Raw genomic sequence first — 27,094 nt, 5'->3', positions numbered from 1 at the left:
GGGGGGTGAGGTGGGGTGGGGGGTTCGCTGCCCCGATTTGGGGGGTGAGGTGGGGTGGGGGGTTCGCTGCCCCGATTTGCGGGTGGGGTGGGGGGTTCGCTGCCCCGATTTGGGGGTGGGGTGGGGGTGGGGGGGAGTCCCTGGGCCGCACCTCCGGCTTCCCCCTCCCTGAAGAAGCGCTCTCCGCAGGCAGCTCGGTACGCGTCCTCCTCCCTCCTGGAGCACAGCCCGTGCGCGCCGCGGAGGTCCCCGCACAGGGCGCCGAAGACTTCGCGGCCGACCTGGTTCCCGCACTGGCCGAGCTGGATCGTGATGACCGACATCCTCGTCCGCGGCGGCCGAAACGGGGGCGCTGCTTTAGGGTGCAACGAAGACGGTCCTGCAGCCCCCGGCCGAAACCAGACGGGGCCCTTTTCCCTGCGAGAGACCCAAGGCGGTTTCCATAACGAGATCCGCACAACAACCCCGCGAGGTAGGCCGAGTCGGGAATAAGCCCGGGGCGCTTCGCGGCCGATCGCGCCTCCCAGCACACCACGGCCTGTCTGCCCTAGAACGGGGGCATCGCAGTCTCCTGCTGAGCCCAGTTTTATTTTTATAATTTTCGCTCCCTCCGCACACAAGCTCCCCCTCCTCTTTAGCAGCCGCCGTCCCCCCCATGCGCATGCGCGCAGTCCCAACGGTGGCAACCTCTTCAAGGCCGGGCCCTCTGCGCATGCGCCCCGGTCTCGGCTAACTCAGGCGGGAAAATTGATGAGAGAGACGGCGAAGGGCGAGATCGCTGCGTCAGCTGCTCTTTCCGTGCCCGCGCGACATGCTGCGCGTTGCGCGTGCTCAGTAGAGGGAAAAGGGGGGGAGGGGGGCCGAGGGCTGTTCAATGGGGGTGTGGAGGAGGAAAAACTGCCCTCCCCGAGCGTGTAGGTGGCGCGGCACCGCCTGCGCGTGCGCACTCCGCGGAGGGGCAGGCGCGTCAGCGTGGCGCGCTGCGGCGCGTGCGCCGTGCCGCCGAGGGGGCGGGGCCTGGGCCAGCCCGGGCGATGGCGGCCGTCATGGCGGCGCTCGGGGTGGGCGCTGCGGGCCCATGAGGCGGCCCTGCGGCCCTCACGCGCGCGCGCTCGGCTCCCGGCGGCTCTCGCCCTCACCCCGGCCATGGCGGGCGTCTTCGACATCGACCTGGACCAGCCCGAAGAGGCGGCCTCGGACGAGGAGCTGGAGGAGGGGGTGAGAGGGAGCGCCCGGGCCGAGCGGAGGCCGGCCCGAGGGGGAGAGGAGGCCGCGGGGGGGGGAGGGGCGGACGGGCGCCTGAGGCGAAGCCTGCGGGGGGCCGCGCCGCGCCACGCCGCCCGCTTGGCCCTGCTGGGGCTGAGGAACCGCTGAGGGAAAGGGAGTGGCAGGCCAGGGCTCGTGGCACCATTACCTGTCTCGGGCGCTGCGACGCGGCCCCGGCTCTCGCCCGAGGTGGGGCCCTGCGTGGGCCCCGCTTGGGCCGGTAGCATTGCGCCGCCGGGGGGGAGGAGAAGCCGGGCTCTTCCCCCGTTCCTGTAGCGCACGGTCGTCAGCAGCATTCCCCTCGCTATCGGGCTCCTGCATTGCAGTGACTAGCGATGTTGCTGGACCCCGAGTCGAGTTTGTTCCACCGTGGCTGATGAATAATAAGGGTAGATGCATGCCTTGCTATACTATCAAGTGCTACCTGGTTTGTAGGGGTGCCGTTATTATTATTGGACGTCGAAGTTGGCCGTTTTAACATACTTTATAGTACTGATACTAGTTTCTTTCGTTCTTCCAGTTTCTGTTCTCATCATTACTACTATAGTTTCTTGTTGTGTAGTTTTTGTTGTGCTACTGTGGTACATTGAGCTGGGTTGGTTGCACCCTAGCTCACGGTGATAATACCTACACTAGCACTATTATTAGGTTCCCGCATTCTTATAGTGGCTTTATTGCTACTACTAGCTTCCTGCTTTGCACTTACTGCTGTGATGCCGTTAGACCCCAAAACAGACTTTTATTTATTGCTGCATTTATATCCCGACTTGTTTCTCTAGCAAGAAGTCCAAGGTGGGTCATAGGACCCCTTTCCCATTTTGTCCTCGCAACAGCCCTGTGAGAAAAGTTAGGCTTAGAGTCATTTATTAGCCCAGGGAGCTTCATGGTGGATGGAGATTTGAATCCAGGTCTCCCAGTCCAGTGTGGCAACTGGTAACACCGCATCTTATCTATATCTGACTATCGTTTGATTATTTCAGTATGCTCTTAGAGCATACTGAAATTGCAACTTGAAATGGTTTGGCATTATTGCAGTATAGCTACTACTGCAGAATTATCTGTCAGTACTGTAGCAGTCTCTACTGTTTGTGATTCGTAATGGTGATTCATAGAACATAAGTGCCCTGTTGGATTGGACCAGAGATTTCTATAGCCCAGGATTCTACTTTCTGCAGTGGCCAAGGAGCTGCTCGCGGGAAGTTGAAGGTATCCAGCCTTTAAAGCCGCTTGTTTTGTGTGCTGACATCACAATTAACAGCCTTTTTTCACTGTGTTGGATATGCCCTACCCTAGTCTAGTCCCCCTCTTACAGCCACATAAACAAATGGGATACAAAAGGGGTTTTTTGCTTGTTTTTAAACTGAAAGTCTGTGATGGTTTATATAAAATGTAATTATGAGAGAGACAATAGGCTAATTACACCATCAGCTATGGTGGGGCTAAAGTTCACTTTGTCAGATAATGATTGCCTGGAACCTTATCTCTCCTGCTGGATATGCCTGATGAGATCTGGTGGGCTCTGTTCCATGAAGGCTGATGCGGCAGTAAATCTGGTGCAGTGCAAGTTCATGCAGGTCTTCTCAGGTGTAACTTTCCCTGAATTCACTGCAACTTACTCCCAGGTAGACTGAAATCCTATATGCACTATGTTCTCAAAGGTGCTGCAAGGCTGTTCTTGTGGCAGCGCAGCTCCGCCTCTGGAATTTATTACTACAATAAAATGCTTTAATAAGTGAACCAGTGGTGCACTTATTAATGCCCTGTTAGCCTTAAGAGGCGCTGCTCTAGTAGTGGGCCTTGTCCAAGGCATAGAGTCCTGTGTGCGCTTCACGTGAAGCTGTGCTTGCGTAAACAAACCGGAATTTATTCCAGAGGCTGCCGTGTTCGGCTGTAACAGCTGTCTTGTACACAGTGGAGTTTCCTTATGAGTAAATGTGGCCTTTATTTGTGGCAGAAGAACTTTTCTGCCACTAACTTTCAAATTAGCCTTCTCTGTGTTAAGTACTGTGCTTGATCTGTGCTGCTTAGAAAAGTGAGGATACTAGTATAGTATTATGTGTGCATATAGGAAACTAGATTTGAGTAGAGCATTTTACAGAAGAAGGAAAGGTTTGAAATGAGTAGAAATAGGGAGTCGTGTTATAACAAAATCAAAACAGCTAGTTACTGCCTCCAAGGAACATAAAACCTAAACAATTTGAAGGAAGCATACTTAATATAGCACTGCTAAGGTGCGACCCTTTGCTGTTTTAGATAGAAGAAAAGTCCTACAACTCCCAGTATTCTCCAGCCTGTGGTGGTGGCAGAGGAATGCTGGGAGTTGTAGGATTTCTTTTTTTTTCCCTGTTTGAACACGCATAGGAGTCTAGCCTGAGGAGGAAGCAGGAAAGGAATCTAAGCTAGGAATACTGGATGCCTACATTTTTGAGCTACTGTCTAGAAATTAGTGTGTTAAGTTTTGCTGTGAAATGCTATCCTAATGTGGTTGTGTGCAAATAATGGTAATAGTATGGGAATGTGTTAATATGTGTTGGATTGTACAACGCGATTGTAAAGCAAACAAAAGCAGCCCAGGCCCCCAGCTCATCTGTAGTAATAATCTCTTGTAGATGAAGAAAGGAAAATTGTGCCAATGGAAAAAGCTTTATTTTTCCTTTGAGGCGATTAACACTTCCCAAAAATTATAATTATGGCTACATGTAGACAAAGCTAGAATTAGGAATGCTGTGAGCTGCTATATCTTGACTGTTCATAGTACATAAGTTTGAGAGGTTGTGTGGGTGATAAAAAAAAATAAACATTTCAACAGAGTTGTTAAATGTGTGGAAAGGACCTTGTATGACATAGAGGTGCTGGTATATCAGTCAACTTGTTATATTTTGAGATATGTTTATTCCCAGTGGGGAAAAGGGTGCTACTGTGCCCCAGTCTGAGTGCTTGAGACTATAATCCTATATGCCATTAGCCTGGAATTGAGTTGTCTTAGGCTTAGTTCTCTGTAATCATCCATAGAGCCAGGATGTAAGTTTCAGACCCTGTGATCTCTTAACCTCATTTGTTGCTCACATGGCAGTGTAATTCAGGATGAGTTTGCTGAGGGTAGACTGCCAGATATTTGGGATGTCAACTCCCGGCTTTCACCAGGAACTGATATTCAAAACATCTGGAAATCTACTTTTTGTCCAGCTGTGGTGAAGGAGCCTTCTTTGTTCAAGCATGTGAATACTGACTGTAGTTGAATGTAGTTTCCATAGTGAGGGTTCTCCTTGTTGTAACCCAAGAAATACTGAAGCTTCCTAGGATTATTCTGGATGGATGTATAGCTTCAGTAGAACAGTGGAAGCAACCTTATTTAACCTCCTTGTGAGTGAATGTTACAAGCTGTTCTGCAAATATTAATATTCTTGTTGCTTTGCAGGCTCGCAACCACACCAAACTAAAAGGTTCTTCTAAAAATCAAATATATGATTTAACACGTCTTAAGCAGAATCCCATGCTCATTAAGTGCTCTGAATTGGTGCTTTACCTGCATAGGTAAAATATCTGCCATTATTTAATTGTGCCACCATGGCCTCAAATGTTTCCTAATGGTCCGTAAGTACTTCTGTGGGTTTGTAGGTCAGGATCTTTGTGCTACATGAAGTTGTTCTTGTATTGAGTAGCAGATTGTTTTATGTTCAGAAGTCTTTTACTTTGTGTGTGTGGGACTGAACCGTTTATTCTGTCTGTGCACTGCAGCAGAGCTGTTTCATCACAATGTGACCTGCTCACGTCAGGATTCAGGAGGCTTTTAGCCTGTAGGTTCTCATATAGACAGCCAGTTTTTTGGTCAGCTAACCCACCGGGGGTATACGTTTATGTAGTGGCAGTGTGGCTTAAATGCAAGATCAAGCGCTTCTCTGGTTGCCAGTGAAGTTAGGTGGAAATGTTTTTCTAAAGCACCAGAGGTAGCAATATTTTTCTAAGATCAGGCAAGAAACCCGCTTCCTTGACCTTTGCCTTAACCCTGATACCAGTCTGCAGTCTTGATGCACACTTATTATTTTGAGCCCTTGGTGTTTTGTATTCTGGTAATAGTTGTAGTTGTCCTCCATGAGAGAGGGTTGAGGTGTTAGTGGCAAGGGGCCAGAACTGTGCCAAACAAGTGCATTCTTGGCTGTTCTGAGAGACATGGGCACCTTTGCCTGGTCTGTGCTGTGGGGAGAAAGGATGTGTTTATCCTGCAAAGAAGGAAATGCCTAACATTATCTTTTATTGTGTTTGAGTTCTGCCAAGCACAGATTGTGGTGGGACTATGGATTCATTAATGTGTTCGAGTCCCATATTCATTATAAGCAGCAGGAGTAAAGTTTTGAGTGGGTGGGGGGGGGTTACCACTTCACATTACAAGTGATTTCTTTAAAAGCCTAGCCTGTAGATATATTTCAACAAGCAATGATTTGAGCATTAGGAGAATTGGATAAGTAGAAGTCTGGGGAAATCCTCAGACAAATGGCCTGAGGTTTCATTTTTCTACACACTCTGCCTAATTTAAGTATTGACACCTCATGATCTCTGTTTCTCTGTGTGGCCTGATGCCAACCTGTTTTCTGATTACGCATCTGTAGGTAAGAGAGCAAGGGTGCCCTTGCAGACCCAACCCACCTTTTGCAGAGTTGATTATAGTGTGTCGTATTACGTCTGGTTTTGAAGTTCATTCTGGCCTCGAAGTGTTTAGAATTTAGTTTCTAAGCTTTAGTTTCTAACTCCAGGCTTGGGAGTTAACCATGATGATGCAGTTGAGAGGTGGGCTTACCCTTGTCTGACTTTCAGCCATGTTTCCACTCATACAACAGGGCCCGGTGCAACTCAGGCCTTTCTTGAAAATCCCTAACCCTCCGTGTGGCTGCACGGAGGGTGGGGAAGCAGGGGAGTCTTCTCCCTTGAGCTGCCATCTCGCACAACTCATCATATAACCTATTAAATATTCACCATCTCTCTGTGAGTGTGGTGGGCCCTGTACAAGTTGTGCAATAAACAAACATCTGTTTTACTGCAAAACAAAAATGTGAAAACGTTGCTTCAGTGTAGGGTTCAGAAAAAAGTCAAGCCTCATGTGGAACTGGGTAACAGTGCAGTAGGTTACAGGGTGCTGTGTTGTGCTGCGATTTGGAGGTTTGGGCAACTTTCCCATAGAAGCCTAGAGATGTTTCGCAAAAACAGCATAGGCATTACCACAGCCTTCTGCCGAAGCACTTAGTGAGACCTGTATGCAACCTTGTGCTCTGTCTGTCTTAAAAATGCAAGTTAATGCTTAAGCAAGAGCTTGTTGTGCTTCCCGCAGCGTACTTACGTTCTTTTTAATGTTTTGTTTCCAGGGTCACTTAAGTGAAAGCATGGACCATGGGGGAGTTGGTGCGTATGAGCTGTAAGTTCATAAGCCGGAAGTCAGACCGTGTGGTGGGTTGCGTTGAGAGGGAGAAACATCAGTTACACCACCTGGGTGTGGGAGGTCCAGTAGCACCGACAGCAAACTTCTTCATGGTAGGAAGAGCTGTTGGCAATAGAACGGGCTTCCGGGGGTGGGTGGGGGGCGATGCCATGATTGCTTCCTGCATTATGTACGAGGGGGCTGGTTTAGATGACCTCTGAAGTGCCTCCTGCTCTTCGTTACAGCAGCGCCATATCTGTGAGCCGTTTCCTTCTCTGAAATAGCTTCTTCTTGACATGAGTTGTTAATGGGGGGGATATAATAATCAAACTATGTAATTCTGTGGGCACCTTTGAAACAGTTTTTAGTCCGTTCAAGTAGTCAGGTGAACCTTTTTTCAGTCCTGTATTCTGTTCCAGCAGGTACAAATCGCACTCAGTACCTCCTTCTGTAGGAGGGCAGTTTTGTACAGGGCCAGCCATTGCCAAATGCTGCAATTTAGCATATCCAGCCAGACGAATGTCATGAGCTAAGCATATTGTTCTGATCAGGAGCATAGCACACGTGAGAAGAAGCTTCCTGGGTAGCTGTCTAATGAGGAACGGGTCTTTGGCACGGACTCTCAATGCACACGCTTCTGAGAGTTTCACTTTCCCCTTCACGCACAGATTTACTCTGTAGTTGGCCTGTCCTTCTGCCCCAAAACTCATGCTAATAAACTTCTGATTGCAGCTGTAAGTACGTGTAATACATTGGAGCTTATAAAGCAGTCAGGGTGGGTTTGTGTTTGAGTTGCCTGCTTGAAATATTTAAAGCCCAATCCTAATGTGACTTTTTTTTCCTCCAGGGGCATGGAGCATTGTGAAAAATTTGAAATTTCAGAAACAAGTGTTAACAGAGGTCCTGAAAAGATACGCCCAGAGTGCTTCGAGCTGTTGCGTGTTCTTGGGAAAGGTGGCTATGGAAAGGTGAGAAAACCTGTCCTGTGAGGAGGGGCAGCACCATGAAGAGATTCCTGCAGTGGAATGTTCCTTGATTGTTCTTCTGACTGCAGGCAGCTCAGCAGAAGAACACATGGTTTGCCTGAAAAGGGCCCCATGTTCTAGTTCACGTAGTCCTTGGAAAGACCCCTTTCTGAAATGCTGGGTGTCTGCAGCTGGGCAGTCCAGGTCAGGGTGGTGTCTTCCAGATGTTCTAGGCTTCAGCTCCTATCAGCCCGGGCAACATGGCAAATAGGAAGGAATTGTGGTAGTCCAGAACATCTGGATTGCACTAATTGCCTGCCATCGGTGCAGGCCATGCTGAGCAACGAGGGCCGCTGATTCAACTCAGAATGAGACTGCTGCCTGCAGAATCTTCTGGAGTAATCCTCTGGGGACGGGTCTTCCTCTGCCTGCAATCAGATTCATTCATATATGTACCCTGTTTATAAGCTGCCATAAAGAGAAGTCCTCTTGCTGCCTCACAGGATACCAGGCCTTCTCCTGTCTTGTTCCCAGAGAGTAGAACAGATTTGTTTCAAAAGTACAATTGGTCCTTACTCTCTTGGTTTTAGAAAGTCTGTGCCACTTTTTAATTTAGCCTTGGTTTTAATACGTTTGACGTTTAAAAATACTTTTCGAGTGGCATCCAAGAGACATTTCCCTGAGAGGACTGGCTTGATTCAGGGATGCTTTTCCCCCAGGCACAACTCACTGCATTCAGGGGAAGTCCCTGTCTGCCAGCACCGTAGATCCAACTTAGATCAAGATCCTACCTTTTTAAAAACTATTTTAAGATAATTACGTAAATACATCCCATCCATCCCATGATGCCCCATGACCTTGGTCTCGGCGTCAGGCTGTGGGACTAGTCTGAAGGTTGACTGCGTGGCCAGTTGCACCTGTGCTTCCGGATGGGAAGTGAACAGGTCTGCAGCAGTTGTCACGCGCATCAGCTTTCCCTGATTTGGTGTCATCCAAGTCTGTTGACTTAAAACTCCCAGAATCCCCCAGTCAGTTTGGCAGATACCCTGAGAGTCCGCTTTTTGATAGGCAGTTGATTCATAACCTGAAGGATTCTGGCAGTGTGGTAGCAGCTTGCTAAGTGACCACAGCCCAGGTCTGTGGAGATTCAGGGTGGCAAGCCTTGGGTGGTGGTATTTCAGGACGGAGTGAAATCCAAGAACTCGTTTCTTTTGCTCATTGCTAATGGAAGAATTCCAAATGCGCGCACAGTGACGGCTAACCTTTAAAAATTGCATTAATTCATCTTCTTTTGAACACTGTTTTGGGCAGGTTTTTCAAGTTCGAAAAGTAACGGGAGCAAATACTGGGAAGATTTTTGCCATGAAGGTGCTTAAAAAAGTAAGTTGGGCTTCAGCTGTATATGGGGGGAGAACCACCTTTTGGGAGCGCCTACTGCTCAGCAGCCACAAGTGGAAAGTCCTGTTTTTAGTTCCTTGCACCTCTGATTTATAAAGAGAATCAGGCAGTGGGTGATGGAAAAGACATCTCTTCGCCTGAAATCTGGGAAAGTCATTGGCAGTCTTGTCTTCCTCAACCTGGCTGAATGGGTACGCTGAAAATTGGAGCCCAACACATCTGGAGACTGCCAGGTTACGGAAACCATATTGAAAACAGAAACAGAGTGAGTCAGAAGGGGTCTCCCGGGCCATCTAGTCTGACCCCCGGCTCCAGCTGGCTCCGCTCACGACATGCCCACCACGTGCATGTCCAAAGAGACCATATTGGACTCTTATCAGCCTCAGGTGTTCTGTTGGAAAAGGCAGCTCTGTATGATTAGTTTTGTCACTAGTAACTTTTAGATCATCTGTTTCTGAGATGTTTTCAGAATTTTCTTCATTTGCTTATCCATAGATGATTATGTGAGGAAAAGCAGGCTAGTTATTTTGACAAGCCCTTCTTCCTTATTGGTTGTGACAGTATTGTAGACTAGCTAACTCTGCAGGTTACTTGCATTGTTCTGTGTTGTCCAAAGCCCAATGATCTGTGGAAACGAACAAACAAAAAATTAAGGAAAACTTAGAATAGAAAGAGAGAGAGTCTTTGGTGGTGTTTAGCTACGTGAGCAAAGAATTAGAGAAGCAGCAGAGGTTTTCCAGACAGTATATTGTCACATGCTGGTGAAGAAACTTTCGTGTGTTATATTGAGACAAACAAGGGAATGTTTCCTGTCTTCAGACTTTGTTTGCCAGTAGCAATCATCAACCTAGAAGTCCTATTCTGTGGCTGCATAGACTTGGCTCAGATGTTGTACCCAAAGTCTGCCTCAAAATTAGCAGTTCCACTCTCCCTTCACATACTTTGATACTCTGCTGCATTTATGTCAGACAAGAATTTTCCATTACTTCCGGGCAGTACAAATCATGGCTTTTAGAAACAAGAAACCCACTTCTGTTCATGATTTCCAGGCCAGCTTTTCATTGCTCTCAATGTCATCTGCTTGGTTTGGGGGTTATCTCAAATGTCAGTGTTCTGTGAACTGGTGAGGGGCCCCAAAGTGTGGCCAGGGCTGCATGCGTGGTGCAGGGTATCTGTGAAGTTTTCCAGCTACCTGCAAAAGTGTGGTTAATTCAGTTTTAAGAGCACAGCCTTTATTTTTGATGTTTCTGTTCTTTAGGCAATGATTGTTAGAAATGCAAAAGATACAGCTCACACGAAAGCCGAACGGAACATCTTGGAGGAAGTCAAGCATCCGTTCATTGTTGACTTGATATATGCCTTTCAGACCGGTGGAAAACTCTACCTTATCCTTGAATATCTCAGTGGTAAGGCTGCAGCTAAGAACCATAATGCAGATTCTGCTATTGTGGTCAGCAAGCAAAGAGGGCTGGAGGCTTTTCTGCAGACAATTCTTCCTGGCTCTGTTCTTCTACGGAAGATCTTCTACTTTTAAGAAATGCATTGTTCCCTGAAAATGACTTGGGGTACAGTCCTGTGGCTACCAGATAATATAGGGAAAAATATGGATTTTTATCCTGCCCCATAGCCAGACATGGCTGAAAATAATTCAGAGTCGCAGCCCCACTCTCAAAAATGTACTCCGAGGTCAGAGCTGCAGTTCTGATTTTGGAACGCGCTCCACCCTTGCAGATGGTGTGGAAAGAACTCTGAGGCTGTACAGCCAAACTTGGAATTGGCAGCTTGTGGTTCTTTCAAAGGGACAGCGAGAGGGAAAAAGTGTAATATGAGGCATCCTGGCCTCAGCCTCCTTGGGAACTGGGGGAAAAGCATTTAGATGGCCTGTGTTGGCTCTCTGAGTGTGTGGGAGGAAAGTGAAGGCAACCTTTGTCTCCATGCTCCTCCTGCCCTCCTCCTCGTGTTCAGAGGGTTATTTATTTTTATTTATTGATTTGATTTGTATGCCACCCCCTTAGCCATAGGGTCTCTGGGCGGCTCACAACATAATATGGCCATTCACATTGGATTGCATTGCCTGTAACATAATAAGAGTACAGCAGTGCAGGTCAAAATGGACAATTAGAATGGTATACAACCCAAGTTGTAATTTAGTTTTTGTATGCCTATTCTTAAAAATATGAGTCATATTCAGGGTTACCTCTGCATAAAGTCAGCCCACTGAAATGAATTGTACTTAAAGTTTCACTGAGAGTAACTCACATCTAATTCATTTCAAAAGGTTATGCTCTGGGTTGGATTAATATTGGTTTCTACCCTATATAGTTATGCCAACAGCTCTTCCAGTAATTAGTTTTCAGTACCTTATTTTTTTCTTAATCTGAATATTGGGAAAGACACATATACTACTGAATTGCCATGTACCAAGCAGGTGACACAGTGGGTTAAACCGCTGTTCTGCTGGGCTGGTTGATCGGAAGGTCGCCGGTTCGAATCTGCCCAACGGGGCGAGTTCCTATTGCTCCGTCCCAGCTCCTGCCAACCTTGCAGCTCGAAAGCATGCAAATGCGAGTAGATGAAAAGGTGCCACTTTGGTGGGCAGGTAACAGCGTTCCTGCACCTCGGTGTTTAGTCCTGCCGGCCACACGACCACGGAGACTGTCTGCGGACAAACGCCGGCTCCCTCGGCCAGGAAACGGAGATGAGCACCGCCCCAAGAGTCAGGCATGACTGGACTTAATGTCAAGGGGAAACCTTTACCTTTTAATATAGATACAAATGCACTTGATTGATTCCATCCTCCCTTAATTCAATAGTTCCCACTGATTTGGGCTGTTAACAGCAGCTATTGAAGTGTTTGGATAGCACTGACTAAATATGTAAAGCATGCTACATTGGAACACACTGGATAGCAAAGGTGGGGCAGGGGGAGAGTGCCAGAAGTAACTTCCAATGGTTACCTTTTTCAGAACAGCTCACAGATGTCGTATAATCATGACTGTCTCCCAAAGGGAACAGTGCAAACCATGCTGAAACAAGAGTTGCCTGGGGCCCCTCATCTGCAGACTTCCTCTGGTGTAATCAGGCACATTAGTGTCTCTCGTGACTCCTGACTCACAGGTCTTTACCAGAGAGTGGCAGAGAGATAGCTGATCCCTCACCTGTCTTTCTCCCCTTCCCCTTCTCACCTTGGTTGCAGGAGGAGAACTGTTCATGCAGTTGGAGAGAGAGGGGATATTTATGGAAGACACAGCTTGGTAAGCAAAGCAAGGCCTCCGGTCAGAATTTACAAGGCTAGACTAAGAAAGGCTGGGTTCTGTTGAAGGGCGTCTCAAGGTAGCCCCACAGAATGATGGCTTGCTGGAATTCCTTCTCTCTTTGGGAGAAGAGGCAGCTGGCATTTCGGAGTCTGCCTGTCCTCTTTTACGGAGAGAACTTGTTTTTTGTGATGTGGGCTCTTTTGGGCAAGGGAATGTTAAAAAACTGTTGCATAACACTTGCTGTAGCGAAAGTACACGCCAGCTCTCCGGTCTCCCCTCTGCTGTTAAACAAGTGCGGCTCAAGTGTCCATGTTTTATAAATGCTTGCTAAACTTTTCTGTGAACCCAGCTGCCTGTTCTACACCAGGTAGTCTTTGTCTTCTCTCTGGGAAGGACATCTGGATTCACATATAATGCTAAACCATGGTTTATGGCTTTAGCCATGAATTGTCTTGCAGGTAAGCAAAGAAACTGAGGCTTGTTTTCTGGTTCATTTCACTCCTGTCCATTTTGCCAACCTTCAGAGGCTTAGATTTCAGACTGCTCTTTTTTGGGGCCTTTGCTTCAGGGTTGACAAAAACTGGTTTCTATCTGTGACTTGCTGCTAATAATTCATGGTTTGTTTGTGAAGATGGGTTCAGATACAACAACAAGCCAGATTCCAGCAATCCAGCATTCTGTGAGAACCAGGCCACTTAATATCTTGATGGTGCTGGGGTATGTAACTCTTCGATATTGCAGTGTTTAAAAGCTGCAGAGCTTACTCTGCAGTTAAAATGTTGGAGCCCAAAGTACAATTGTCTGCACAGACTCTGAAAGATGTCCCGGAAGAAGTCGTTCAAGTAGCATGTCACAGTTTCTCTCCCCCCTCCTGCTAAAAATAACACTCGAAAGGCTTTCCACCTCATCGCTGGTGCGGGGACAGCAGTAGTCATTTCCTGCTGCATGCCTAGGAGACATGCAGACACAAACCTCAGGAGAGAAGGTGCCCTTTGGTTAAATAATTGTTTCCCCTTGCAGTTTGGCCCCTTCCTGTGAACCTATGCTCCTTAGCCGAAGGATGATGGGAGTTTTAGTCTGAAGCAGTCTTCCTTAACTTGGTGTATTTCAGAAATAGTGGTTTGAAATAGGTTTCGCAGACCATCATTCATCCTGCAACGGACAAAGTATTCTTAGACCTCGTGCTTTCCTTTTGAGGCAGTTTCTCGGTGAGCCAGGAGTAGTGAGCAGATTGGAAAAACCGATTCAACAAAATATTTTGCTAACGATAAACATGCAGCTGTAAGTGGCTTGCTTTGGAGGAAGGTCAAGCCGCTATGCGGATCCTAAAGCTGGGACTTCCAACATGGTATCCCTCCTGATTTTTATTTTACTTTAAATAAACGACTGGGAGGCTAGCAGGTTGAAAAATAAAAAGCTGCCTCCAGCTCTTTTGGGTTCAGAAGCATAGTTTTGTGGCATTCACACCCCACCTCTGTCTTCTGCTTGCATTCTTGGGTTCTTAGGTTGCTTTTCCTTTCAGGCTTCCCAGTTTGTCTTCTCAGAAGTATTTTGTGTTTTGCTGTGGCCAGCATGGCTAAGCCCTCTTTTTTGATGGTCGTTTTGTGGGAATACCCAGGGCATTCACTCCAAATGTACCTGCCAGCTGAAAATGCTTGGGGAACCTTGTTCTACGCTGCGCTCAGGGCAGGCCGTGTTTTCCTGTGATGTCTGAATATTGCACTATAGACTTGTCACACTGAGGTGCAGTGTGTTCACCTCCTAAGAAAACTTAAATGCTTTGCAGCTTTTATTTGGCCGAAATCTCAATGGCTCTGGGGCACCTGCATCAGAAGGGGATCATCTACCGTGATTTAAAGCCAGAAAATATAATGCTCAACCATCAAGGTAAGAAATTCCATAAGGAATTGTCCTGTTAGCAAGTCTTACTGTGTTGCATCTGGGTAAGTTTAACAGAACCCCGGTATGAGACGCTAGAACTAAAACCAGTGTATGAACTGTGTGAGAAAATCGCTTGTTCTTAAACCATGATGAATTTTCAAGGCACTTCTGGTTGGTTCCTAGGCTAGTTTAGTAGGTTGGTGTTAATGTTTGAAGCCCTTTATGGCTTGAGTTAAGTTTCTGCAAGAGAGCATTGTCATCTTTACGAACTCTAGTGCCTCGTGTGTTTGGCACCTCCAGTGAATTGAAATTAATTCATTTGTTGGTGAAATCTCGTTTATCTTCTGTACGGAGCAAGGCCTTTTCTGCTGTAGCTCCTGTATCTCAGAAAACTCTTCCTCATTTGCTTGTTCAATCTCTTTCAACCTATAGAAAAGCAAGCTCATGAGTATTTTTACACATATATAAGTTGTGCCTCAAGCATTTGGAAAGTTTGAAAGGAAGGTTGAATTTATGTCGGTTTCTCACTGTTGTTTTCAGTCTGTAGTATTCAGTGTGTGTGTGTGTATACAACACAACAACTTGATTTATATTTTTTTCTTTGGAACATTTGAGTTGGAAGAAGAGTTATAAATGAAGCCTGTAAATTATTGCATTTAGTTTGCTGTTTCACTCTCAAAGGCCGTTAAAACAAGCTCTTCTTTGCCCCTCTTGTGTTTCCTGTTTAGGTCATGTTAAGCTTACTGATTTTGGACTGTGTAAAGAATCCATTCATGACGGAACTGTCACACATACGTTCTGTGGAACAATAGAATACATGTGAGCCCGCATGATGAAACAGAAAAGTATTACTCTGGTCTGGGGGTAATGGCTGAACTTCACCTTTTTAAAACTTGGCACAATATTTGTTTTTTTGGTTTGTGTTTTGGCTTAGCCTGTCCGTAGGGCTCTGAGCGAATTACATAAATATTTACAGTCTTATCCTTAGTGGAAGATGCTAACACCTTGCGGCTGGGGTTTCCCGAGTGGTCCCTGTGAGCATCAGGGTGCTGCCCCTCTTGATTTCTGTGTTCATTTTTGTTGGTTTGTATTAATTTTCCGTTGTTTTTAGGCGGAAGGCTGGCGTGCCGTGGTGTGAAGCATGCCCTGCAGTGCCAACTTCCTTTGTTTTCCATTGAAAAGTGCTGTGTTTGGGGGCTCAGCCCCCTCCCCCCCCCCATATTATGCTCAGGTTCTTGAGCAAACTGCTGTCCTTTTAGCCTTACTGGTTTGCCTTCTGAGAAATGCGTGTTTTGTGACCTGCCGTGCCCACACAGTAGCCAGTTTATAAACGAGCAGGGCTGCCCATTGTGGCCATTTTGTGAGCGTGCGCCTCTCAATATTCCACGTTTTCTTCCAACCCCAAAAGTGTGGAGGCTCCTGCCACAGGATATGAAAAAAGCTGTATATTCACGGAAGGATGGGTTCTGAGGTATTCAGCGGAGTTTGCTTTTTTCAGTGAATCTGCACGTGCCATTTAAAGTACCCTTAAAACCAGTGACTAGTTTTTCTTCTTGCAGATTCTTCTTAGTCCTTCATGCTGCTGGGTGGTCTGATATCCTGTAGCTGACTCCAGCTCAGTGAAAACCAGTTCCCTGATAGAGATCTAGGAATCCCGAACTCAGGAATTTGGAGTATCTGTCTCTGCTTGTATTGCTCTAATCGGCCGTGCCCCTCCTGAACTGTGGATCCCGAGGCAGCAAGCCGAGTGTTTTATGATCCTCAGAGCAGCCCGTGGTGCAACGAGCAGCACACGCATCCAGTACAACTCGTTTTTACAGGTCACACAGTAGTTCGCTTTGTGGCTCGTAAAATGTGTAACTGCCACCTGCCAATCACACAGAATCGTACACACCAGTCCCAGTGACTCCAAACCCCTGATTTTGGAATCTCTTCCTCCCGACCTGAACTTCAGCTGCAGGTTACACTGAACTAAGGTCATGTTGGCAACAGGTCAACTTTATGTTGTAGGAGAGGCTGATATTAATCCTGGATTCATATATACAGCACTGTCAGTTCACAAGAACTATTGTCTAGTCACCTGGCAGCAACCTTTACTTACCACAGGTGAGTGGCTGTTCGCAAGCCTTTCTGAGAGGGGAAAAGATGCACTGGTACATTTAAAACGTACCTGCAGTGTCTTTGCATGCTCGTGATGTTTGCTCATGCCGGCTGTCACGCGTTGTTCAAAATGTCACTCCTTGCGTGTTTGTTTGGTTTCTCTTATCCACCCAGGGCCCCTGAAATCTTGATGAGGAGTGGGCACAACCGTGCTGTGGACTGGTGGAGTTTGGGGGCGTTAATGTATGACATGCTGACTGGAGCAGTAGGTGCACACTTACGAACCGCATGCGTTTTCAGATCGTTCTCTGCCACTGAGGAGAAGCAGCCTTAAAGCCCCTCGCAGTCTTCCCCAACCTTGGAATTATGGGCGCCTCAGTCCGGCATAGCTAGCAGTCACCAGGTTGGGGAAAGCTCTCCTATTCCCTGCGTGGCACTTCATCTCCTCTTGCGGCAACGCACGGCCAGCACCGGCAGGGTCTAGACGACTGCAGCTGTGCCTCTGAGCGCTTTGGAAAGCCCGGCCAAGTGCTGAACTGGGCAGCGGTCGCGTGCCGCTTTCCCTGCCCTGCGCTGCTCCGCGTGTTTTGGGCTGCGCTTCTCGCCACCCCTTGTTGCATTGGCCCATAATCAGGGAATGGTGGGGTCCAAGATGTCTGCAAAGGTGACCGCCGGGGAAGCCCTCCTCCTGTTGTAGCGAGGAGCTTGTAACGAAGATGCAGCGGAGCATTTTTCTCTGGACTGAGATACGACTGGGTGGGGAGGAAAGGGGACCAGTCTGCCGCCCTCTGGTCCACTGGCTAGAATCCTGGGGTTGGCTTTGTTGTGGTGAATTAGCCTAGTCCGTAGTACCCGTCTCATTCTGGAAACTGCTTCTTAACCCTCGCAAGCATAGGCCGGAGGGGGAAAACCAGACGCTGCACCTTCCTTCTAGCTGTAGAAGAGCGTGCAAGGACATCACTGTCCTTCACTGGCTGAACTGACCTGAAATGGCAGACAGACGGGCTGCCCCCAAACTACCCTAGAAGCTTTGTCCCTGGACACGCAACAGACTTAAATCCGCTAAATTTATCGTTAAGAACCCATGCTCAAACCTAATTTGGCAGTATGAGCACTGCCATTAAAGCAAGATGGTTAAAAAACAAAAATACTGCCCTTTCTGTTGTGTTGTGGTGAGGGAGCTGAACTCATTCCTCTCCTGATGTACTTCCAAAGCCGTGCGTTTGGGACTTCTATCATCACAACCTCGTTTGCAAATTAGTTTAACAGGAACTAATTCGAAACAAAACAAACGAAGATTTTACGTTCATGTGGAAATACCGTGTTATGGTGCACAGTGCCTTACTGCTGCTCTCTTCTCCCCCCCCCCCAAATTTCTCCCATTATGACGGTGTTCTCCAGCCCCCATTCACTGGGGAGAACCGAAAGAAGACCATAGACAAGATTCTCAAGTGTAAACTCAATTTACCGCCCTACCTCACACAAGAAGCCAGAGATCTGCTTAAAAAGGTAGGACTCGTAGGGGAGAATTCAGAAAGACCAGAATCAATTGCTTGTTTATTTCTTTGCTGCGCAAGTCGCAAGGCCAGGAAAGGAAAGTCGGGGTGCAGGGCAGCTCCCCCCCCCCCGATGTTGGGGTGTGGACACACCAAGCACATCAGGGCTCTGCTGGATCGGATCGGATCGGAGTCCTATCTGCTCCGTCCTTCCGTTTGTGCAGTGGCCAACCAGCCACCCACAAGCAGGCCCTGAGTGCGCCAAGGCCCCCCGCCCATGTTCCCCAGCAGCTGAGCGGCACAGAACATAGATCCCCGACCCTCAAAGTGGCATTGAGGCATCGGGGCCAGTGATGGCATCGGACCCCGGGCACGGTGGGTGGGGTGGAATCAGGGATCTTTCCCCCACGTCTTTCTCCATCCCCGGGCTGGAGTGCAGCAGGTGGCTTTGCTAAGAAGACATGGTGGCATCTGGGTCAGAGTTTGGGCCCAGCGCTACAGAATGAGCCTGAAACCACGCAACGCACTTCAGTCTGAAGGCCTGACATCAGCAGTCCAACGTCACCTCCTGTACCTGTGCCCGGAAGGTGCCATACCTGGCATCTCTGCTTTTGCAGTGATGGGTAAAAGGGCCAGGCAGGCCCTGTTGCAGCCTCTGTTGCTTTTTCAAAGACGTATTCTTTTCCCCCAAGCTGCTAAAGAGAAATGCTGCCTCACGCCTCGGAGCTGGTCCTGGGGATGCTGGAGAGGTTCAGGTATGCTTCACACGTTGGGGTTGGCCTCGATGGCCTCGTGGGGCCTCATCTGACGCTACGATCCATTGCTTCCACGCTCGCTCCTCCCCCAGTGACCACTGAGCGTCTTGAAATCCTTCAGTATGCTTGTGTGTACTTTACACACAGAGCTGTTTTTAAAAAATTCTCCCCCTTCCTCTGTTGAAAGCCATGGCAAAAGCATTTCAAATTATGGAAAATTGATTTCGTTACTTAGATTAATAGGGAAATATACTTCAGGCTTTGCTGAAATATCTTGAACACCCACAGCACATTAAATCCAATCCAGGCTGGGTGTTGTTGGAACCAGGCAGGCCTTGTATGTTACTCTGCTAAGCTTTTTTCTTATATTCTGTATGATAATTTTGATCATATTCTAGAACAGTGTCATGCTATGAAGGGTGGGTTAAAAATATTTCAATAGACAAACCCATTTTTAATTTATTTATTTTTGGCTTCCCCGGGTTGGGTATTGATTGACTGATGTGCTTTTTCGTAGGCTCATCCTTTCTTCAGGCATATTAATTGGGAAGAGCTGCTTGCCCGGAAGGTGGAACCACCATTTAAACCATTATTGGTAAGTATCAGAAATATTTCTCTGGGGTTTTGCAGCATCATTTACCATGTAGTCTTATTGTCTGCCTTATGCATCATGGTGTGTTGACCGAAGGGTGGGCAGGTTTTTGTGCCTAACGCTTCAGCTGTTGGGCGGTGTAGAAGTTAAATAAATATTATCGCCAAGAGAACTTTCTTGCTGGCTTATCTGCCCTTCAAGTTAACTTTTAAATGCAGCTAACAGCAGAAGCAAGGCAGAGCTGCTGGTGGACTACTTCCAGAAAGTCCAGTATTTCCGGACTTTTCTGTGCATGCATAATCCATAGTTTCCAAGCTGTTGTGTCAGTGCATTACAGCCCTGATGCCTGGGGATCTCCAAGACGCATCCAGCTTCTGTAAAATTTGCATTATTTGAGGCACATCTCTTTCACTTGAGAGAGAGCTTGAATGGGCAGGGGGCGCACCCCTTCTAAGCCCCCGGAGCCCTCTCTCCAAGCCGTGGGCTTCCCCTCTTCTGTTTGCCCTAATTTCCCCATCCGCAGGGTCTGTCCGCTGGCTGGACTCCAGCGTCTCCTCTCTACCGAACGCTTCCCCATCCAGAAGCGTCTTTCTTCTTTCCTTTCCCATCAGCTAGAGCTGATCCAATCATGAACCTGCCCACCCCTGTCTTGTGTTCTGTTTTGCAAAGCAATCTGAAGAGGATGTGAGCCAGTTCGATGCAAAGTTTACCCGGCAGACTCCCGTTGATAGCCCAGACGACTCGACTCTCAGTGAAAGTGCCAACCAGGTCTTTCTGGTGAGTAAGCGGGAGACTTGCCGAGTCCTGGCCTGCAGCCCTCAAGTAAGTGTTAGCAGCCTGTCTGGGGGGCCGCAGCCCCGCACACACGGAGAGAGACCCAGGAGTGTGCTCTCCAGAATTCCCGTGGGAGCTTGGCCGACGGAAACATGCCACAGGCGCCTCGCTGTCCCCTGCACTCCCGTGTCCCACCTCTGCCGCGCCCCCTGCGCTGCCCCTGATCGCATGCAGAGGCACAGGGCCTCTCGGCCCCGAGGCCAGCTCCGGTGCTGGCGGGGAGCCCCGCAAAGGATGGGCACCCCAGCTCCCGGGCGTTCCCAACACTGCCTTGTGTCCACTGGGTTCTCGCAGTCAGCCTACGAAGAGTTCTAATTCTCACACATCAGCAGGGACCGGTAAAAGGCTTCCTGTCCCCTTTCCCAAATTCAGGCTGCCAAGACAAAGAAGGCACGGCAAGACCAAGCTTCGGCTTTCCGAAAGCACAGCCAGCTTGGTTTCGGTATGCCAATAAATGCCTCACCAAGCAATGCCCTTGTGCTTTCCTTCTGAGGCCTTGCATAAAGAGGACTTCCATCCAAATAACAATTAATTAGCCTTGCAATACACCAGTTTGGCTTAATCCTTGCAGACTTCGGTCGGGGCACCTCGGGGGGGGGGGGTTCTGCTGAAGAACTCAGTGGGTCCCTCAAGCCAGCGCTCTGCCCACCTCCTGCTTCACCTTCATTCCTCGGGGTAAATTGATGGGAGTTGTCTGTCTGGGCTCCGAGTAAGGCTGAGTTGGAGAAGTGGAGTAACTCCCGTCATAATGCACAGCGTACCTCCTAGTTCTTTGTGTATGTGGGGTGTTTTCCCATCTTCCAGGGTTTTACATATGTGGCTCCATCCGTACTTGAAAGCGTAAAAGAGAAGTTTTCCTTTGAACCAAAAATCCGATCACCTCGCAGATTCATCGGCAGCCCAAGGACACCAGTCAGGTACTTTTCTCTGTCCCCTCTTTCCTTCCCCCCCAGTGAGTAGTGAGTAGCTGTAAGAGGGTTACTTTTCAAGATGTTGAGATCCTGAGGAATTTGGGAGCTAATGCAGCAGTTAATGTTTCAGCTGAGAAACGCAGCACCTTCCCGGTAAAACGCTTGCTTTGGGTGCCGAAGATCCCAGCCAGAGCCGCTGCTAATCCCCGTACAGGATAAGTGGATCCACGGCTTGTTTCTAAACACAGGGCTGCTTCCTGTGTTACACTGCTTGCAGAGAGAGGCGTGTGTGTGCGTCTAGAAAGCTGCGTGATATTTTGGCACCTCTGGCGAGACGGCTGCTTGCTTCCCCGGGCACGGGAGATTTTTTTGACACAGCTGCCAGGCTTACCAGAGAGAGAGCGCGAGAGAGAATGGTCCACGCACGCGAGCTCTCGTCCCTCTGCTCCTTTTCGGCACCCTTGCGGCTCCCATTCAGAGGAGCTGGTTCAAAAGGCAGGAACAGGAACCGGACGTGGACCCTCACCAGGGCCAATGCTTTGCTTTCTTGCAGTTCAGAAGGTGGCCACTCTGTGTGTGGTCCCCCCCCCCCCCGAAACCTGCTTAATGGACGCTTCTTGTCTTTTAAAGCCCTGTAAAGTTCTCATCTGCGGACTTCTGGGGACGAGGTAGTTCTTCCAGCGTGACAAATGCGCAGGTCCCAGTGGAATATCCGATGGAGACAGGTGGGATCGAGCAAATGGACGTGACAGTCTGTGGAGAAGCCTCAGCTCCACTTCCAATCCGACAGCCAAACACCGGGCCATACAAAAAGCAAGCCTTCCCCATGATTTCCAAGCGGCCGGAGCACTTGCGCATGAATCTATGACAAAATCAGCGGCAATCATTTCCCACAGACACTGCTCGGGCGGCAAAAGGAACGCAAGAATGAACCTCTGGGGGGGCAGCCCCTTCCCATCACGCCGAAACAAGAGGGCTCTTGAAGCTTTTTTCCTCCTCAGTGGTGGTATCAAAGTCAGTAATTGCACAGAATAATGGACTGGGAAAAAGAGCGAAACCCGTGGATCTCCCTTCCCCTTTCTTCTCCTTGGAATCAGTGGTGCATAACGTGAGGACTTAAAACGGGGTCCTTCAACTCTTGCAGTGCAGCGGACAGGCAGGCAGCGTGGCGCCCTTTCTGCTCTCTCCGGGTTTCTTCCGGATCACTTGAAGCTGGCAGTATTGTGGGCAGGACGCAGCTTCTGTGTCATCGCAGTCGAAGGGTCACCCCGTCTCACGGGGTGACCGTGCCCAAGGACTGATTCCCGTGTGAGCTTCTCTGGATGGCTTCTTGCAGTGGTGTAAAACTGGAGGTCCAAGACAAACTCCCCCACATGCAAAAACTAAATGAATCTTTTTTAAAAGGAAATATAAATATATATATTTTTCAAATAGGTTTTTTTCCCTTCCTTTTTTTTTTCTCTCAAGTTGGCTTGTAACATTGGAACATATCTCATACTTGGAAAATATGGAATTATTGGTTTGATGCAGCGAAAAGAAAAGAAAAAAAGACTCTCAATTGGTTTGTCCTCCTAGTGAAATAATGTTTTTGTAAAAAAAGAAAAAAGAAAAAAGAATAAATAAATCACTGTTGATTATGTTACTGGGATTGGGGTGGGTGAGAATTTACCCTGCCCGATTGTGTTTCGATGCCTCTTGTTAAGAAGTGGATCAGGTTGTGTGTGCTAAAAACCTTGGCTGCCGTGGAAGCCTTTGCGCTCCTATCTTGCACCTCTGACGTTCACATGGAGTTTCCTGTAGGCAGAGTGTTTCTTCCTGCTAGATCTGAGGTAGCTTGCTTGCTGCCATGGGTTTACAGTGCGGTCTTGCATTTTCATCCTTCTCAGCAGAAAACTGCTGGTTAAAAGCATTTTATAATTTCAAAGACACCAGAACATGTTCAGATTATTAAGCCATCAAAAAATGGAGGGGGGGGATGGGACAGTAAGCGTATCAGAAAGGGTCACAACCAGGTTGTAGCAATCAGATTGCTACAACAGACTGTTAACAGTTCTTATTTTTATAATTTACAATTATGCTGGTCTTGCAGCTAAGTGGTAATGCTTGGAAGAAATGGTCTTCTCCTATCTTTGCTCTACTCCTTGTTTCCATCGTGAACTACAGTACCCGTCTTTTCCTGTGCTGGGGCAATCCATCTGCTGATTGTATTTAAAACAACACACAAAAGTATTACGATGGCCTTCAACGAATGTCTTCCAGAGAACTTTTGCAATTTAATTTTAGGAAACGTTCAAAGGGGTTTACTATTTATGTTTTCTGCGATTGTTACTGAAGAAACAAACAATCTGTACAAATGACTTTACAGGTACAAAGAATTAAATAAAGGTATCTTTACCTTAACTTAAAATCCTTCCTGCCTTAAAGAAAGCATTTCCATGGACATAACCGGTGAAAGGGTTAATGAGGGTTTGCAGAGCTTTGCGCCAGTGTAGTGTGTGTGTGTGTGAGCGAGCGTGTCTGTGAACATTTGCATAAAGGTGCCGCCGTGTACAAGCCTTCCTGACTTGTTTCGCGTGGCACGCTTCTGTCTGTGCAAACTCTGCTCCTTCGGAGCAAACTTCTGTTGCTTCTTGATTTTGATTCTTGAGCCATAGGATCCAAGCCATAACTTTTGCATTGTTGTTTTCTTTGACTCTAGTTGGAGGCTTCCCCCCAAAACGAGGTAGCTTGAATGAAAGATGACCTGCTGTTAAGCTCCATGAGTTGGATCCTGTTTTGGATCCTGGGTATCTTTGGATTCCGCCCACCCACCAATTGCACTGCTCTGCACTGCATCCTGTGCTGTAGGTAAGAAGGCCAAGCAGGGCTCCAGCTGTAGACTTCGCCACACACAGCTTCCCTCCCCTCCCCTCCCATCTCCCAATTTGCACAGTTTTACTTTTAAAGCGGGGGAGATGGGCGACACAGTCCAGTAGAAGAAAGGGGACTGCATGGGAAGTGTGAAGAATTAAATTGGCTTTGCTGTGTGCCAGCCACTCAGTTCCAGTAACGGTCAGATGGCTGAACCAGGAAGGGAGGGTGAACCCGATCTGCACCACCTCCACGGAAGTGAGCCCCCTCTCCCCGCACAAAATATCAAGACTGTTGCCACCAGTTACCTGCATGGTGCAGATACACCTATGTACCTGGACCAGTGCAGGCTTTCACTGTGGCAACAGTCGAGACCAGAGCTTCGAAGCCGAGCTGGACCACGCCTGAAGTTCAGCATGCTCCGAGGAGCAGAATTGCAGGTGCGCAAGCCACATCGTGTGTGAGTGGGCCCTTCTGAGCACAAGCCTCACGGTGCCAGTTCCCTCCTACACACACACACGCATGCGCCCTCTTGTGGGGGCATCTCTGAGGCAGGTTAAACGTGGAGTGTCTGCATCGGTCGGCATGTGTGGATGTGAAGGCGGCGCTGGGCATTTCGGCTGCCACCCTTTGGTGCCTCTTGCCACCGGACAGTAGCTGGATTGTACCTTGTATGTGATACGGGCTCTGGAGAACTTGGGCTGCGTTTTCCTGCTGGTTAGCTTTGCAGGGAAAGCCCCCCTCAGGCGACTGGAACGCATTCGGATTCCCCAGCAGCCTTCCACGGTGTGGTGCTGTCTAATGTGTTGAAGGGCAGCGCCTGTCGCTCCCAGCCTGGCGCTCAAGGGCACTGTGCCGGGGGAAGGTTCCTTAGACAGCAGGCTGGACAGACTGCCTTCCGCTTCAGCATGATAGACAGTGAAACAGCAGCTGCTCTTGCCCAGTCCGTCGAGAGACAATCTCACTGGGAGCTGTGGTGATGGCTGGAGCTTCTGTTTGACTGCAGAAGTGCACAATCATTTGGATACCGTTCCCTAGAGATGGGCAGTGTCCAAGCCCGGCTGGAATTGAGCTAGGATTCTTGGGAAAGTCCAACTTTGCAATGAGACCTCTTGGATTTCTCCCTGTCTTGTTCCTAAAATGGGATAGCCATCTCCTGTGATCTCACGTACGTGTGTGTGTGTGTGTGAGAGAGAGAGAGAGAGTGTTACCGTTCTTCCGCTAGATAGAACTATCTCAGCCTTCCTCAGCCTGGTCGGTTGGCTGGGGATGATGGTAGTTGCATCCCAACATGTCTGAAAAGAACCAGGGTAGGGAAGGCTGATCTGTTGGGTGGCAAGTAGCTGGTACAGCTGACAGAAAGTGGCACAGCATTTTTGAGTCTGCTTTGCCTGACACGATCATTTCACTAGAAGTCAGCTTCACATGTTATTTTTATCCTCTCTTTAACTGTGAAACCTCTTTGGAATCGTGACTTTGGATGGCAAGCACACACTATGCAATATGGTTTACGCTGTATTTATTTGTATAAAAATAAATATCCAAACCTTGATTCTCTCCCTCCTGTATATAGCTGTTAGCATTAACTAATATTAGGGGATGGGACAGTATTCCTTGTACAACTTCAGAAAGAAGGGGAGTATATGAAATGCAGTGGCTATTGGAGAACTTAAGTGCTTTCTTTAAAAATAAATGTCTTAAATTTTCATTAGGATATAGTAATTAAGATTTATTTTGTACAAGCTGCTTTTTTAATTATCTTTGGATTTTTGCTATAATTTGATTTTTTATAGATTTTTGTACCATTATATTAAATAATAACTGGGTTTGAAACATGCTGAAGCTAACTACATGTTTTAAGTATTAAATCTTGATAACTTGAACTATGCTTTATTTCCACTAGATCCATGGTATTGAAATGAAAGCAGTGCAAATTGTAAACTGCAATTCATGTTGAAGCCTAAGGAAATAAATAGGTTGGCTGGGTGAAGGGCCCTTCCCCCAGTGAGGTACCCAGGAAGGGGGTGGGGAGCAGGAAGGCGGTGTTAAAATCAAGACCCTTACCTTTCCTTGTCAAATGAATGATGTAATTACTCTGTGATATGTTTTAGGGATCTCTGGTGGGCCACTTCTCTGGCTGGGTACCAGCCACCCTTAGACCGCCTCGGTTAACTTCATCCCGTGTTCTGAGCTTACCAAGTTGCCTTGTCCAGTGGGCCATTCCTGGGCCAGGCTCATGAACCCTCACCCCCAGCTCTCCCCGGCTACTGTTCATGGTTTTGGGTTTGTTTGTTTTTTAGTATTGCTTTTGCAGTTTGGAGTATCTTCGCTTTCATAGGTGTAAAGCTATAGTGGCAGCGTGGATCTGGCATGCAGGGGGGAATAGGGACGGCGCTTCCTTCAGGGCTTGAGCGAGCTGTTCCACTAAGGCTGTGCTTGCCAGTAAGCCAGAATGCCGGCTGAACTGGGCTTCGTAGGCTCAATTTATGGGTAGCGCCTCTGTGCTACCGAGGATGAGGGAAAGACAGGCGAGTCTGTAGCATCTTTCTCCAGGTGAGTTCCTTATTCCTACCTGTTCCAGATGATCTAAGACTGTCACATAAGAACATCAGAAGTGCAGCAACTGTATTACACTTGGGAAACCCATCGGCTGCTATATTCTGACTCTGACCTCTGTAGCAATAGAGGACAGGGTCATAATATGACAGATCCCCACCCAGCACCATTAATCTGCAAGCATCCACTTCAGGGCAATCTCTTGCAAGCCCTGCCAAAATGAACGGCCATTGCTGGATGGGAGTGACCGGGGATCGTCTTGGAGCCAGTATAATGTACGTTCCACTTAGAATATATTGCGGGGTGTGAGCAGCTGCATTTCAGCTTTTGGAAGAAGGCCAAAAGAGAGTGCAGGCTTCACATCTGTTTTGAACAGCGCATATTGCTTGAGAAATGAACACTTCCACTCCGCATGTCTGATTTGAGGAAGGAAAGGGGACAGGGGTGGCTTTTATCTGTATGCTTCAAGAAAATGTTCTTTCTACCAGGCTTTAGCAAGTTGTGTAGCCATCTGTAAACAATCAGACTACAGCTGCCTTACTGGGAATGGTATGAGGACAAGCATTCTTCCTGCATTTCATTCTGTACTACTTACTGTAATGAAATATACTTGATTTCAAAACAAATGGATGTAAATAGCAATTAAATGCAACTTTGGACAAACACATGAATAGTGATTCTGTTTGTGGCTCGTCCTTAAGTCCTTTTTGAAATACTTGGTTGATCTTATAAACGTTGTGGATGCAAAGCAACCCCAGGTAGACGTAGATTCAGAGGTGAAAAATATGCCTTGCTTTATCCCAGCCTGATGGCCTCCAGATGT

General features: G+C 47.9%; 2 protein-coding genes across 6 annotated transcripts in view; one reads left to right on the top strand and one right to left on the bottom strand.

The window, feature by feature from the left end:
- Positions 1 to 804, bottom strand: part of TUBD1 (tubulin delta 1) — a 5,610-nt gene extending 4,806 nt beyond the window's left edge. For 3 of the 4 annotated variants that reach the window (XM_044430136.1, XM_044430139.1, XM_044430138.1), the window contains exon 1: positions 152 to 459. In XM_044430136.1, coding sequence (XP_044286071.1) covers positions 152 to 323 — 172 coding nt within the window. In that variant the 5' untranslated portion in view covers positions 324 to 459. Of the gene's footprint in view, positions 1 to 151; positions 460 to 687 lie in introns of those variants that run through there. The other variant, XM_044430137.1, reaches the window with a different exon arrangement.
- RPS6KB1 (ribosomal protein S6 kinase B1) lies at positions 455 to 26,936 on the top strand. 2 transcript variants are annotated; one of them, XM_044430135.1, is made up of 15 exons: positions 455 to 472; positions 6,624 to 6,673; positions 7,524 to 7,644; positions 8,953 to 9,021; positions 10,298 to 10,445; positions 12,236 to 12,293; positions 14,083 to 14,183; positions 14,906 to 14,996; positions 16,452 to 16,542; positions 17,679 to 17,786; positions 18,466 to 18,528; positions 19,046 to 19,123; positions 19,790 to 19,897; positions 20,759 to 20,871; positions 21,496 to 26,936. In XM_044430135.1, exons 2-15 carry the CDS (start codon positions 6,642 to 6,644, stop codon positions 21,731 to 21,733), a joined length of 1,419 nt encoding a protein of 472 aa, XP_044286070.1. In that variant the 5' UTR covers positions 455 to 472; positions 6,624 to 6,641; the 3' UTR covers positions 21,734 to 26,936. The 2 variants fall into 2 exon arrangements, with proteins under 2 accessions (XP_044286070.1, XP_044286069.1); XM_044430134.1 differs by lacking the exon at positions 455 to 472 and adding an exon at positions 1,090 to 1,218.
- Positions 26,937 to 27,094: the final 158 nt, after the last annotated feature.

This window comes from Varanus komodoensis, unplaced genomic scaffold (genome assembly GCF_004798865.1).
Source record: "Varanus komodoensis strain SLA01 unplaced genomic scaffold, ASM479886v1 scaffold20_1, whole genome shotgun sequence".
NCBI lineage: Eukaryota > Metazoa > Chordata > Lepidosauria > Squamata > Varanidae > Varanus > Varanus komodoensis.
This window is presented reverse-complemented; position numbering and strand designations above follow the sequence as displayed.